The following is a 15,616-nucleotide window of genomic DNA, read 5'->3' as shown; positions in this document are numbered from 1 at the left end:
GTGTGTGTGTGTGTGTGTTCGGCTGCGTGCGTGTGTGTGCGTGCATGTGTTTCTCCCTTTGCTTGTGTGCATGTGTGAGTGTGCGTGCATGCGTGTGTGTGTTTGCGTACGTGTGTGTGTCTGCGTGCTTGTGTGTGTCTGCGTGTTTGTGTCTGCATGCGTGTGTGTGCGTGCATGCATGTGTGCGTGTGCAGCTGCATGCGTGTGTGCATGCTTGTATGCCTGTGTGTGAGTGTGTGTGTGTGTGTGTGTGTGTGTGTCTGCGTGCTCGTGTGTAGTATATACTACTGTGATAACTGTATGTTTGTTGATTATTTTATTTGTGTGTTCAGGTTGGACTCAGAATGCATCAGTCCAGATGTGAAGAGCTCTATTCATGTTGGCGATCGGATCCTCGAGATCAACGGCACTCCCATTCAGAACGTTCCTCTAGATGAGGTAAAGAACGTCTCTGTTGTTCACTACCTTGTGATCTGTCTTTGCAGGGTCATGCTGTCTGCACTCATTCATTTTCATTGAGAGTTGGTTATAGTATGAGCGACGTCGACCAATAGCAAAGCAACAAATGTTTTCTTTAAACCACACTATAGTAGTTTAATTCACTGTCTGTGTATCAGATCGATTTGCTCATTCAGGAAACCAGCCGACTGCTGCAGCTCACTATTGAACATGATCCAAATGATCATAGGCCCTCATTGGACCAAGTGGATGGCCCCACACCCCTGTCTGAAGGTCCCAGTCCCATCATGCCCATCACACGGCCACCGAGCCAGGACATCAACAACCTGCGATCGCGTATCATCACGTCAGTAAACCTCAATGTTCACTCTGGGGATCAACACCATATCTTCATTTATTTCTTAAGGGACATGTAGTGTGATATTAAAGTGGTTGATGTGTGTTTTCTGCAGGCGCAGCTACAGTATCGATAAATCCCCGAGCTCCAGTAACACACCATCTCCACTGTCTCTGAGGAAAGACATCGGCCGCTCAGAGTCACTGCGAGTCGTGTCCAACCGCACACACAGAATATTCAGACCCTCGGATCTGATCCATGGAGAGGTGTTGGGTCAGGGCTGCTTCGGCCAGGCCATAAAGGTAAACACACACACACAAAATACAAATACATCACACACGCGCACACACAACAGAAACTCACACACACACACACACACACACACACACACACACACACACACACACAATACAAACACAACATACCAATACAACACACACACACACACACACACATACACACAATACAAACACAACACACACAACACAAACACAGATGAACGGGCTGCTTCGGCCAGGCCATAAAGGTAAACACACACTCAACAAACACACACACACACACACACACACACACAATACAAACACAACATACCAATACAACACACACACACACACAATACAAACGCAACACACACACAACACAAACACAGATGAACGGGCTGCTTCGGCCAGGCCATAAAGGTAAACACACACTCAACAAACACACACACACACAATACAAACACAACATACCAATACAACACACACACACACAATACAAACACAACACACACACACACAACACAAACACAGATGAACGGGCTGCTTCGGCCAGGCCATAAAGGTAAACACTCAACAAACACACAAAATAAAAACACATCACACACAAAATAAAAACACAACTCACACACAATACAAACACAACACACACACAACACAAAACCAACACAAACCCTGATAAACACACACACAGATGAACACACGCACACACACAAATAAACACACACAGAGATAAAATCACATAACACATACAACACAAACACAGATGAACAGGCTGCTTCGGCCAGGCCTTAAAGGTAAACACACACACACACACAATACAAACACAACATACAAATACAACACACACACACAATACAAACACAATACAAACACAGATGAACGGGCTGCTTCGGCCAGGCCTTAAAGGTAAACACACACACAACACAAACTCACACACACACACACACACACACACAATACAAACACAACACCAACACAGATGAACAGGCTGCTTCGGCCATGCCTTAAAGGTAAACACACACTCAACAAACACACAAAATAAAAACACAACACACACAAAATATAAACACAACTCACACAAAATACAAACACAACACACACACACAACACAAAACCAACACAAACCCTGATGAACACACACACAGAGATGAACACACGCGCACACACACACACACAAACACACACACACACAAACACACACACACACACACACACACACACACACACACACAGATAAAATCACACAACACATACAACACAAACACACACACACAAAGAGATGAACACACACAACACAAACACAGATACACACACACACACACACACACACACACACACACACACACACACACACACATAAACACACATAACACACACAGAGAGATGAACACACACAGACACAACGTACACAGAAATGAACACACACAACACAAACACAACACACACAAATAAACACAAACAGAACACACAAAAAACACACACAACACACACAGAGAGATAAACACACACACACACAAACACAACACAGACACACAAATAAACACACAACACACACACATAAACACAAATCAACACACACACACACACACAAATAAGCACACAACACACACACACACACACACACACACACACACACACACTGTTTGAAATGTTTTTTGTTGCATATGTAATAAATGTAATAAGTAGTTATACAGTACACTAACATTACATTGACTGCTCAGTTGGCGTGTGTTGTTGATGACATCATTGCTTGTGTCATTATCAGGTGACTCACAGGGAGACAGGTGAGGTGATGGTGATGAAGGAACTCATTCGATTTGATGAAGAAACACAGAGGACCTTCCTCAAAGAGGTGACAACATCTACACACTACACATACATGACACATGCAGTGTGAATACAAATACTTTATAAAAACATACAACATCGTAATAAGAGTCAATTCATCTGAAGAAGGAGTGTGTTGCATATTTGTGGTGACCTATGGCACTGTTTGCTCATCAATCATAATATACCCATCATGCACTGGGGTTTAATGAGTAGAGAGAGACTGTAGCGTTGCCTAGATCTCATAAGTTTGTCAAAACATTGACCATAAACACACTGCTGCTCCAACAGATGAAAGCTTTGACTTCATCTAACAATTGTTCGTCTGTGATTAGTTTATGGAAACATTACCTCTGTTTACATTTTACAGCATAGTTGTGCAGTTAAAAAAGCTCAGAGCGGTGATTATATTGCAGAAATGATGTTTTTACTTTGCATTTCATTCGCATTGCATATTTAATTCTACATAAGAAACATCTGAGACAGTGACACACAATAAGAGTTTAGAGATGATAAATCAGAATCATATTGATACCTTTTGATTGCAGACTTACTAACATTTTGAGTCTTAAAATCTCTTTACATAAAAAATAGTTTTTAGTTAAAGCTTAAGTTATTATCTTTCTGAAGATTTTCATCTATTTTTGCTGTATTTAAAATGCATTCAGGTGAAAGTGATGAGATGTTTGGATCATCCTAATGTGTTGAAGTTCATCGGTGTCCTCTACAAAGACAAAAGACTCAACTTCATTGCCGAGTACATCAAAGGAGGAACGCTGAGAGAAATTATCAAGAAAATGGTTTGTATTTGAACCCAACCTCACAATACATTTGATTGAATGCATTGCTTTGAACATGCGTCACACTGTCATTGTGTCTTTCTACTTGAACAGGACAGCAGTTATCCATGGAAACAGAGAGTCAGTTTTGCCAAGGATATTGCTTCTGGAATGGTGAGAATTCTGGATGTTTTATAATTACATAGATCAGTATTACTGTAATAAATAACATTCATCAGTCAGACTCTCTCAGTCTTTACTGCCATCTACTGGCCAATCAGCACCTGTCATATATTTATATATTCATGTTCAGCACAGCAGTGTAACGTCAAAAACATTTTTTTTATTGCATGATGCTGCTGTTGCTATTGCTGTTAAATATATAAAGAGTATCTGTGCTTTCAAAATGTCAATTTTTTTACTTTAAAATGTATCACACTGCATGATGAACCATTGAGGACAAAAAATTGTTAAAAGTGATTAAAAGGAGAGAAAAATTTAATGATTGTACCTGCATGTATATAAATGTTAACCAACATAACTAATGTTAGTATACTGTATTTATATTAACCAGCACATGTGTTAAAGTAGTGATCGTTTGATCTGCTTCATCTCACAGACATACCTGCACTCCATGAACATCATCCATCGAGATCTCAACTCATACAACTGTCTGGTCAGAGAGGTCAGTCACATCACCACAAAAACGCTTTTATATACAAGTCTCTGGAGGATTTTGCTTTTTATTTTTGTGATTTTGAAAAGTTTGAAAATGACTGACCTACAGTAATCCACAATAGCCACAAGTCCAAAACTACCTTTTCCCTAAACTATATGTTTACTTTGTGTGTTATTATTATGCGTGTTTGTGACCGGACCGTTCAAGTGCAAAACCTAAAAAGAGAACAAGTTTGGTCCTTACACGCTGACAGGCTGCATCCGCACATGTTTGCAAACCCTGAGATGAGATAATAGCGGACTTTCATTCCCAACAACTTAATTTAAGGATACAAACAATACATTGAAATGCATTATGATATTGCTTCACCCAGTTTTTCAACTCAAAACTTTATACTTAAAGAAGAGATAATGTAGTAATATTTGCTAGGAGATTGTGATTGACACTTTGTGGGGCGCAGTGTGCTGAAGAGAGAGATTGTTCAGGTGCGTTAGTAAAATAAAGCTAGAAATGTTCAGCAAGTTGTCTACTGTGTATCATGACAAATATAAGATAATTTTATAAAAAAAAAACTGAGACCTTTTTAATTTTTGCCATTATTTTGCGAAATAAATATATGATGAAATAACAAATTATGCAGGATCGCAAAGTAATGTGACCAGTGTTGAGTTGTGGCTAGAAGGGAAACAGCAACCGCCAAAATCACATGAAATCTCACTGAATGAGTGCTGTTTTTATCCTATACCTAACCCTAAACCCAAAATTTTACGGGATTTAGGCTGTAGCTGTATCCCTTCTAGCCAGGGCTGCTGTTTTCATCCTAATCCTACCACCAAACCTAACCCTAAACCCAACATTTCATGGGATTTAGGCCATAGCTGTATTCCATCTAGTCAGGGTCGCAGTTTTTATCCTAATCCTACCCCCAAACCTAACCCTAAACCCAACATTTCATGGGATTTAGGCCATAGCTGTATTCCATCTAGTCAGGGTCGCAGTTTTTATCCTAATCCTACCCCCAAACCTAACCCTAAACCCAACATTTCATGGGATTTAGGCCATAGCTGTATTCCATCTAGTCAGGGTCGCAGTTTTTATCCTAATCCTACCCCCAAACCTAACCCTAAACCCAACATTTCATGGGATTTAGGCCATAGCTGTATTCCATCTAGCCAGGGTCGCTGTTTTATCCTAATCCTACCCCTAAACCTAACCCTAAACCCAACATTTCATGGGATTTAGGCCATAGCTGTATTCCATCTAGCCAGGGTCGCTGTTTTTGTACTAATCCTACCCCCAAACCTAACCCTAAACCCAACATTTCCTGGGATTTAGACCATAGTTGTATTCCATCTAGCCAGAGTCGCTGTTTTCATCCTAATCCTACCCCCAAACCTAACCCTAAACCCAACATTTCATGGGATTTAGGCTATAGCTGTATTCGATCTAGCCAGGGTCGCTGTCTTTATACTAATCCTACCCCCAAACCTAACCCTAAACCCAACATTTCCTGGGATTTAGGCCATAGCTGTATTCCATCTAGCCAGGGTCGCTGTATACGCTCTAGGCAAAACTAAGATAAAGAAGATGTAACATGCATTTGCGTTCTCTTCACAATTATGATGGAAGACGTAGGATCCACCGATAGATCAATGAGTATAGAAGCCCTATGATTGCAACGACTTATAGTGTCACAAAATGTGAAAATTATTGTACATTATGGGATTTTCTTTCATTATTGATTGTCCAGAAGTCAAATTTATGGTACAAATGTCTGGCAACACTCAACTGGAGGGACTGATATACGCTCTTTATAACTTAAAGGATAATTCCGGTATTTAACACTTTGAGTCTCATTTCTGGTTTGTTTTGGATGAACTACAGTGATGGACACAGAAATTTTGACAATGGGTCGTGTCTTGAGTTTTTGACTCGTTTAGAAGCGTCTCTTGACTGCTTCAGAATGGAAGTCAATGGCCATGCACAAACATGTCATTAAAACAACACTTAACGTTCATTTTCAAAACTGTGCTACTCACCGAGTGGTTCGTGGTGTTCGTTGATAATTAAAAACAAGTTGTGTAGCGATATACAGTTTCTGTCGTGTTTTATTTGGCATTTTGTAAAATTCCATTGACTTCTCTAGGAAGACGCAATGCTCGCTGATATATCACTCCGCCGCCGGGAAACAGAAAAGGGGCTGTTTACTCTCAGAAGAAATTTTTCCCATATTTGTAGGGCTGACATTCGATTCGTGGGTTGACATTCGATTTTCAGTTTTGAGATTCGAATATATATATATATATATATATATATATATATATATATATATATATTACAGCGTTAATGCAGAGCTTTTGCCACGCAGGAAGTGCGCTTCACGCTCCCGCTCTATAGGTGGCGCAGAGAGACCAACATCCAGAGCCAACCAGCCAACAGCACTAGTGGAAGAGATCACCTCAAACGGAAAGCACGCTTCCTGCTTTGGCATTCACGCTAATAGTGTTGTAAATAACGTTCAGTTTCTTGCAAAAACTGATTGATTTGCTTCACAAGACGTCAATATGTCACACGGAGTTATGGGGGATTACTGTTTTATTGGATATATATGCTTTAGCTCTTAAAGTGTGCGGATCTGTTGACTTGCATGACGGAGCACTGGGGTTTCTGCAAAATATTTCCTTTATTGTTTTGCTGATGAAAAAACATATTCGATGGTGTAAGTGTTATAAATAAACTTGATTTTGAAAGTATACTACCGTTTTATTACAGTTTGTTGGACTACGTTCATTCATGCTTCAGACTCAAATATAGAGCGGAAGTATATACGCGGTTGTGAGGTATCTGAAAAAATAGTTCCACTATAGCAAACAACACGGATTGAAATCATACATTGCGCCAATATATTTGTTTTTAATCATCAACGAACACCACGAACCACTCGGTGAGTAGTACAGTTTTGAAAATGAACGTTAAGTGTTGTTTTAATGACATGTTTGTGCATGGCCATTGACTTCCATTCTGAAGCAGTCAAGAGACGCTTCTAAATCAGTCGAAAAGTCAAGACACGACCCATTGTCAAAATTTCTGTGTCCATCCCTGTAGTTCATCCAAAACAAACCAGAAATGAGACTCAAAGTGTTAAATACCGGAATTATCCTTTAAGTCTGGATTTCACAGACAGGGTCACATAAATACATCTGCTTTTGATTAAATTGAACATTAAAGAGCTGAACGTGCGCTGCTTCTGACAGAACAACAGCGTGGTGGTGGCCGACTTCGGGCTGGCCCGGCTCATGTTGGAGGAGAAGACCCAGGACAAGCTGTCATCTGGACAGATACCTGGCGTGAAGAAGACGGACAGGAGGAAGAGATATACTGTAGTGGGAAACCCGTACTGGATGGCCCCCGAAATGATTCATGGTGAGTTCACAAGTATTTTATAAATCATGTGTTCATTATGGTTGATGGTTTATGTCAAAGTATTTTTATGGGTCAGTATTTGAGTAATAGTTGGTCCCAACCAACATGTTTTTTGGACTCTAACAATAACACCTACATTTAAATTTCAAGGTTTATTAAAGTAATTGTCAAGGTTCCCACGGGTCCTTGAAATCCTTGAAAGTTTGTGAATCTGGGGAAAAAAATTCAAGGTCCTGGGAAGTTTTTTAAAATATACATACATAGATACGGGTGATTGATAGTGCTTGAATCTATTTTATGCAAGAAATTTTCTGTGGAAAAAAATCCATATTATTCCCTGTGTAGTGTAGGATAATATCATAAAACTTCTATACTTTTTAAGCACACGTGCTAAACTGTTGGCTTTAAATGCTTATATCTTCTGTATGTGAATGTTGATTTATACCTAAATGCTTTTTTGCATAGTTGTGTTTGACACATGAAAACGTCTCATGTTATGTATGTAACTGTTGTTCCCTGAGAAGGGAACAAGGTGCTGCGATACTTTTCCTTTAAATAAATGATTAAATGCAGACACGAGCAATGAGCAGTTTAAAACAGATCCTTAGGGGGTGTGCACACCAAAGCTTTTAAACACGGCTGAAAACGCCAGCTTTTTAGAGCGCTTTGGTTGTTATGATACTTCGGCTTTGTTTATCACTAGTTGAACAATGCGCCGGTTGTTGTAATGTTTATCCTGCTCCTCCTTCACTGTGATTGGACGCCCGTGCGAGAACTGACATTGGTGAGCTGAGCTTTTCACCCAAAGTTGAATATTTTTAAACTCTCGGCACCGAGTGCCAGCTTTCAGTGAAAAAAAAACTGCCAGCTGCTGGCTTTTTTGGAAAGTGCAGTCCTTCCATTGTAAACAATTGAAAACATATGCCAGCCGCCGGCGTAAAAGTGTGCACGCTACCTTAAGCTCTGTGGTCCTTGTATCTATAAAACTAGAAAGAAATTGTGCCAAACAAGGTCTTATTGTAGTCATCATCTGTGATAAATGTTTTCCTCAGGAAAGAGCTATGATGAGAGGGTAGACATCTTCTCCTTCGGCATCATGCTGTGCGAGGTGAGTGTTTCATGACGGATCTGTGGAAGTAATCACGGACCTCCGGGCTGCAAAGTCCAGAATAACCTTCTCTCTCTCCACGTGTATTTCCAGGGAATCTCTTTAATGTGAGACATTGCTAAAGTAACTACAGCTCTGCTTGAAAACACCAGCAGCCTATTATTAGATCAAATATGAAGTAGTTTGTGATTTGTGGACTGACAGTCTTGTATAGATCGCTGGAGTTATTGTTAAAGAGTAGATTCTTCTGGGCTAACTCTGTTTTGTTTTAGATTATAGGACGGGTCAACGCTGACCCAGACTACTTGCCCCGCACAATGGATTTCGGGCTGAACGTGAAGGGTTTCCTGGATGATTTTTGCCCACCTGACTGCCCGACCTCTTTCTTCCCCATGGCGGCTCTGTGCTGTGACCTGGATGCTGAGAAACGGTTCGAGTCAAACCCTATGCTTATGCTTTTTAAGAAATGCTTTTATGATGTTATAACTATGCACGTTTGTAAATTTTGCTCGAATTAGATGTGTTGTGCCTGTGAAATGAAACGTCAGCCGTTTCTGTTCGCAGGCCTGCGTTTGCCAAGTTGGAGTCGTGGTTGGAGAACCTGAAGATGCATTTGGAGATGGGTTTGCATGTGGTCTCAGAACTGGAACACATTCACAAAGACTTCTGGCAGAAATACTCATCCAGTAAACACAACCTGCACACCCACCTTGAGCAGCCTGAGTAGCCCAGGATCACTAAAGACAATGAAGACCCTGCTGATGGGATGGTGGTCCACCTGAGGAATTTGAGGGTCACTTTTGTTGGATTTATGGGCTGCGCGAGTCGCCTGCCTGCTTCTGGAAATTCAGACGTCAGATTAGATCTCTCTTCATGTCATTTCACAACACATCGCTCAGTGTTTTCTGCGGGTCAAGTGTTGTGTGTCAGTACACGGCAGAACCGGTATCAACGTCAGATGCTTCCACACTTTAGATATGATGTATCGGTCTACTTTTACAATAACAGCTCTTGCCGTTAACATTGTGTTTGTGCAGCAGTTGTTTACAGATGTTTTGCGCGTTCTTCAGTGTACAACATCACCTCAGAAATGCAGTTGTGGTGCATTTAAAAATGCATGTCTGAAAATAGGCTTTGTTGTGGCTTCTTGTTCGACATTCGTCATGGAACTGTACGTGATTTGGCAGTTTTTTAAACAACCGCTACTGTGAGTTTTCAGTTTGTAAAATCTGTTCAGGCCTTGAAAGCTCTGACTTCTGCCACCTGACGCTTATATTTCTCATCGGATGGCATCTACAATCACACAGGTCTATAAAATGCTTCGTTCAATCCCGTCTGCTGCATAGCATCGATAAAAGCTTGCCGTTTTATATGTTAGGTACGTAGCCTTATCACGTAAACCAACAGTGTTTGGTTGTGCTAATATTCCTCAAATGTCCCAGCAGGTTGAAGCAGGGTACGCTCCGCGGTGTAAATTTGTAGTACATACTGTAAATGTTTGACATGTTGTATATGAGCAGACATTATTTTGTATACTGAGTCGACATTAACATTTTTAATTTGTACATATGCTGAAATGTAAGTTAAGATCTCACGTACAGAACAACACCTGAGAAAGGCCACTGAAAATACGTATCAGTGGCTTCCTATTAGTGTAGAGAAGACAGAAACGTGTTATACACATGCCAGCTTACATTAACACATCCTAAAGGTCACCTAATATAAAAAGTTCACTTTTTTGTGTTTCGCTTGTGTGTACACAACCACCCTGTAATGATACAAATCTTGCCCCCCTTTTATTTTAAATCCTCGTAAAACCTTTAACATGAGACAAGCTGTTGCCGTTTTTTTGAGCAAACTGACATCACTTTGCGCAGGCCACGCCCACAACCATCCAAAGACCTCAATGAGCCATATTATGTGACCTTTAACTCATTTACCGTCTACACTGCAAAAAATACGACTTTCTTCCTTAGTATTTTTGTTTTGTTTTCAGTACAAATATGTAAAAATTCTTAAATCAAGATTTTGATGAATTCTTGATGAGCAAAATGCCCCAGGGGAACGGGTCTGGTTTTTGGACAAAAAATATACAATTTAAGTGATTTGTACCGAGCCCCTAAGGTGACATTGGAGTAAAAAATCGAAAGTTTAGTTGCATGTGCTCACGTGAAACTTTCTCGTGCTCACGTGAAACTTTCTCGTGCGCACGTGAAACTTTCGCTTTCACGTGCGCGCGCGATAGTTTCACGTGCGCACACGAAACTAAATGCAATAGTTTCGTGTGTGCATGCGAAACTAAACTTTATTACAATTTTGCTTCATGTCCACTTAGGGTCTCCGTAGATTTGCACTTAAAACAAGCCAAAAAAAAAAAGTAATTGGGGTGTAAAAAAATTCTTGATTTTTTTTATTAAGTGTTTAAGAAAAAAAGTTAACTTATTTCAAGAATTTTTTATGACCCCATTGGCAGATTATTTTGCTTGTTTATGCACACATTAATTCACTTAAATTGTATTTTTGTCTAAAAACTAGGTTTGTTTTCTTGGGGTATTTTGCTTATCAAGAAAAAACATCTAAATTAAAGATTGTTTTGATATTTGTAGTGAAAACAAGAAAAAAACACTTAAGTAAGAAATTCAGACTGAGTGAATCTCACAAAAAACATGTCTGTGCCAAATTTGACATCATAATCGAGTCGTATATTGTATGTAATTGTAAAATATTTAGATGTTAAAGTAAAATTTCTTGTACTGAATGAATACCATTTTCACATTTTATGGTAATGAGTGAGATTTTTAAACATTATGAAGAACATAATGTCACAGAACTTTTTAAAAATGGACATTATTTTATTTTCTTTTAACCTGAAATGTGATTTAGACGTGTTCTTCACAGACATTCACTTCATGATTTCTCTACATTTTCATCGTTTCATCACAAGAATTTCCTGTACTTTATTGTAAATTAACACAATGCTTTGTTACTTTTGGCCATGCGGCTACTAATATCCGAGTTGGATCTGCATCTTTTGCCTAGGCTTGTGTTTTGAACAACCAAAGCCTGATTTTAGACCCACACATGGGACTGTTTGTTGAAATGTGGGAGTATGATCCTGAATCCAGCTCACGGATGACCGACTGTGTGTCCATGTTGTGTGCATCTCCCCATGGGAGACCTTGTGTTTACACAATACTGCTGCCTGTAAATATCTTACAGAAAACGCTTCTTCCACGCTTTTCCTGGAGACACGCTGCATGGTGTCACACGCTACCAGTCTACTCTTGTTACGATGAGCAAACCTTAATATTATTAAAGAAAACACAGATGAGGACTGCCAGGAAAGCTTGTGAATAGACGAAAGTCAAAGGCCATGAAAAAAAACACAAACACAGCCTCTATTTTCTCTTTCTTAATCGAGCCACTTTTATCTCTTTTATAAATCATTTTATTTGCACTATGTAAGAAAGTGTTCCTCTCTTGAGCCTTTATATTGTTTTGATTTCAGAAATTGAGATGTTTGTTTGTTACATGAATGCAGTCTTTTGTGCGGTTTGGCCTCTAACTGTGCGTTCATACCAGATGCGAACGAAGCAAATAAATCACGCTATTTGCGCGTAGTTGGACGCTTGAACATTTTGAGTTAACTCGCATCATTCGTACGTTAAATTCAAACGCGAATACACTCAATTTGACGGCTTAAGCTAGCTTGTAGTCTCACTATGTGTGTATATATAGCTCAAATTGAGTAAAGAGCGTTTTTACAACTTACCAGATTGTCCGACCTCCTCACTAACATTCTTCCAAGCAAGATCCTTTTTATTCCTGTTTCTATATAAGTTCAAAGATGTGTCACACAGTTTCGGGTGTGAACATACACGACAATGGTTAGCGCAGCGCGAATATCCACCAAAGTTCAGATTTTTCAACTTGCGCGTTACGAACATCAGATGCCTAAAAAGCTAAATTTGCGCAAATTGCGTCATTCGCGCCGCAGGATGTATACCGCATCTTTGCATTACTAGAACAAGCTACTGATTGGTTAACATGGCGCGAATATCCACAAAAGTTCAGATTTTTCAACTCGCGTTACGAACATCAGACGCCCAAAAAGCTACATTTGCGCAAATCGCGTCATTTGCGCCGCAGGATGTCTATCGCATCTTTGCATTGACTTACTATGTAAATCCCTCGCGCTTAGCGCTTCATTTGCGTCTGGTGTGAACGCACTATAATGCTGCGTACACACCAAACGCGAAGCAGCGTGTTTCTCACTCTAGATTACTCTGGTATTTAACTTTGTGTCATGCTAATTTTTCCCTTGAGTTAAAAATTTCTGCGGCACCCGATTCGCGTCATTTGCATTGACTTTGTATGTTATCTACTCGCGCATATCGTTGAATTCGCGTTTGGTGTGTACGCCCCATAAGAGCCTCTGTCCTGAGCAGCAAACCCATAACGGACTAAAGAATGTGTGTATAAATCTGTTCGGTTTATGAAATTAATTGTATATACAGATTTCCTTTATTTGAATTTAAAGCACCAAACACAGGCAGGTCTTTAGCACTGTTGGTCATATATGAAAGCCATATTAGATTGAAAGCCATCACCTTGAATTAAGTTTTATCTGTAACCAAAAAATAAAGATACTAATGGAGAGATGGACTTTGAGCAAAAGAGATGAGATCACTAATATTACACGTGTGACTTCAGTAGTGTTTGATCATGTCTGTGTGAATTGCTGCTTAGGAGTCAGTGGTCAGCCTGTTGCCTATAGAGAAAGATGTCTTGTAGCATCATACCTGCGTAATCATGCTTATTTCATGTAAGGTTGACTCGCTGCTGGCCTATACAGTAAAAATAGCACTTAAACGATGTAGTCTATTTATGAAAGTTCAACTCAGGGCACCGTAACTGGTGAAGAAGATCATAATATTAGCAGATATCACAGTATAGTATAACAATAGTCTGTATCATGAGCATCAATGTGAAAACACTGAACCTTACCTTATCTGATAGTACAGTTAACTACAGTAGTGTCATGCATGATTACGCAGACAAAAGCGAATGCTGAAAATATGGTTTTACCTCTGGACATTACTGTGCCTTTGTTTTATGCTAGCCTTGCCAACGACTTGTAGTGTGTTTTGAGCCTGATGAGTTGAATTTTAGATCACTGCTTACATGTTTAAATGAGAATTCCTCTTGTTTTTTATATATTTATATTTTCCATGTCTCCATTGGCTGGGTGAATATTTTAGGTACACAATTCTGTTTGTTTCCTGTAATTGAATGTTTTTACTAAAGCTGTGAAAATGACTCTGCACTTTAAACATACTGTACTGGCCGTGAACATTGAACATTCAATGAGGTGACTGTAGAATAAAACTGATGCTCCGCTGATGTTACAATGATGTCATCATTTCTTATGTGTATAATGTCAGATGTGCAACATTCTTATCACTCGTCATCACTATAGGTCATTTTATATAATTTTATTTATTAAACACTTTCACCAATGATCATCAAGAAAAAGAAAAATGTTGTGTACTGTTGGGCAATTCCATTAAAACTTCAAGAAACATTATTCTTTAATATTTTTATCTGTAAACAACTCAAGCTTATTATATGACACGTATTGCATATTCTACTGTATGTGTCCTTATAAATAAGGATGGTACCAATGAAAAAGAGGCCATTTGCATGTAGAGTTCAGAAACAAAATGCAGCTTTCTTAATTTCCATATGGCCAAAAAATATATTTTTAAATATATTTAAAAATATAGAAAAATGGCCAAAAATATATATGCTGAAATATATTTTGGAATATGTTTACAAAAATATAGTTTTCACCAATATATTTTTGGCCATTTTTTGTTTGTTTGTAAATTTTGAAATATATTTTAAAGCATTTAAAATATATATTTAGCCCTCAGTATGTATTTTAAACCAAGGAAATGAATTCATGTCACATAGGAAAAAAACCTTTATGTTTATCCTACAAAACATTAACAAATAACAGGTTTGAATGGGTTAAAATTAAATATATTTTATATTTATTTTAACTTCAAACATATACTTTATAATTAGATTGTATTTAGCATATATTTATACATAATATATTTTATTCAAGAATACATTTCTTGCCATATGGGTTGTAAAATAAAAATGTATTTGCTTGCCCTTGAAATACATTTTGAAATATATGTTAATATATATAAAGTTTAAAACAAAATATTTTTTTAAATAATTAAATAATTTTTAAATTAAAAAATATATCTACAAAATGTATTCAGAAAAGTTTTTTGTTTTTTTGGCTTATGGGTTTCTCCAAGCAAACACTTTTCACTTGCAGTTTCCTGGGATGAAGAAGAGTATTGGTCAAGGACACATGTAGCCTACATGCAAACTAAAACCAACAACCTTAAAAGTTAACCCTATTGAAACAATCACCAAATGTAAACTTTCTTAAAGATTTTGTATTTTTTAAACATTGTTAGATTGCTTGGCGCATTACATTCAGTAATATTAGAAGTAATATTAATATATTATTGTATTTCGTATATACAGTACAAAGGATATACAAGTGTTTTGCCAAAAATCACTTACCAAAATACGACATAGGCTAGCTAACAAGGCGTAGAACAAATATAGATAATAAATAGAAAAACTATAACAAATACTTGTATGATGTCATCATACCAATAACTTTACACAAACATCTAATGCGTTTTAATTTTTTAC

General features: G+C 38.4%; 1 protein-coding gene across 5 annotated transcripts in view; it reads left to right on the top strand.

Annotated features, from left to right (window-relative positions):
* limk1a (LIM domain kinase 1a) overlaps positions 1-14,283 on the top strand; it is a 72,190-nt gene extending 57,907 nt beyond the window's left edge. For all 5 annotated transcript variants that reach the window (XM_055195828.2, XM_055195831.2, XM_055195830.2 and 2 more), the window contains 11 exons: positions 333-438; positions 618-805; positions 912-1,098; positions 2,822-2,908; positions 3,552-3,683; positions 3,777-3,836; positions 4,282-4,347; positions 7,596-7,764; positions 8,817-8,872; positions 9,145-9,302; positions 9,437-14,283. In XM_055195828.2, coding sequence (XP_055051803.1) covers positions 333-438; positions 618-805; positions 912-1,098; positions 2,822-2,908; positions 3,552-3,683; positions 3,777-3,836; positions 4,282-4,347; positions 7,596-7,764; positions 8,817-8,872; positions 9,145-9,302; positions 9,437-9,599 — 1,372 coding nt within the window. In that variant the 3' untranslated portion in view covers positions 9,600-14,283. The remainder of the gene's footprint in view (positions 1-332; positions 439-617; positions 806-911; positions 1,099-2,821; positions 2,909-3,551; positions 3,684-3,776; positions 3,837-4,281; positions 4,348-7,595; positions 7,765-8,816; positions 8,873-9,144; positions 9,303-9,436) is intronic.
* The last annotated feature ends 1,333 nt before the right edge of the window (positions 14,284-15,616 follow it).

The sequence above is a fragment of the Misgurnus anguillicaudatus genome, chromosome 24, assembly GCF_027580225.2.
Source record: "Misgurnus anguillicaudatus chromosome 24, ASM2758022v2, whole genome shotgun sequence".
NCBI classification, from domain to species: Eukaryota; Metazoa; Chordata; class Actinopteri; order Cypriniformes; family Cobitidae; genus Misgurnus; species Misgurnus anguillicaudatus.
This window is presented reverse-complemented; position numbering and strand designations above follow the sequence as displayed.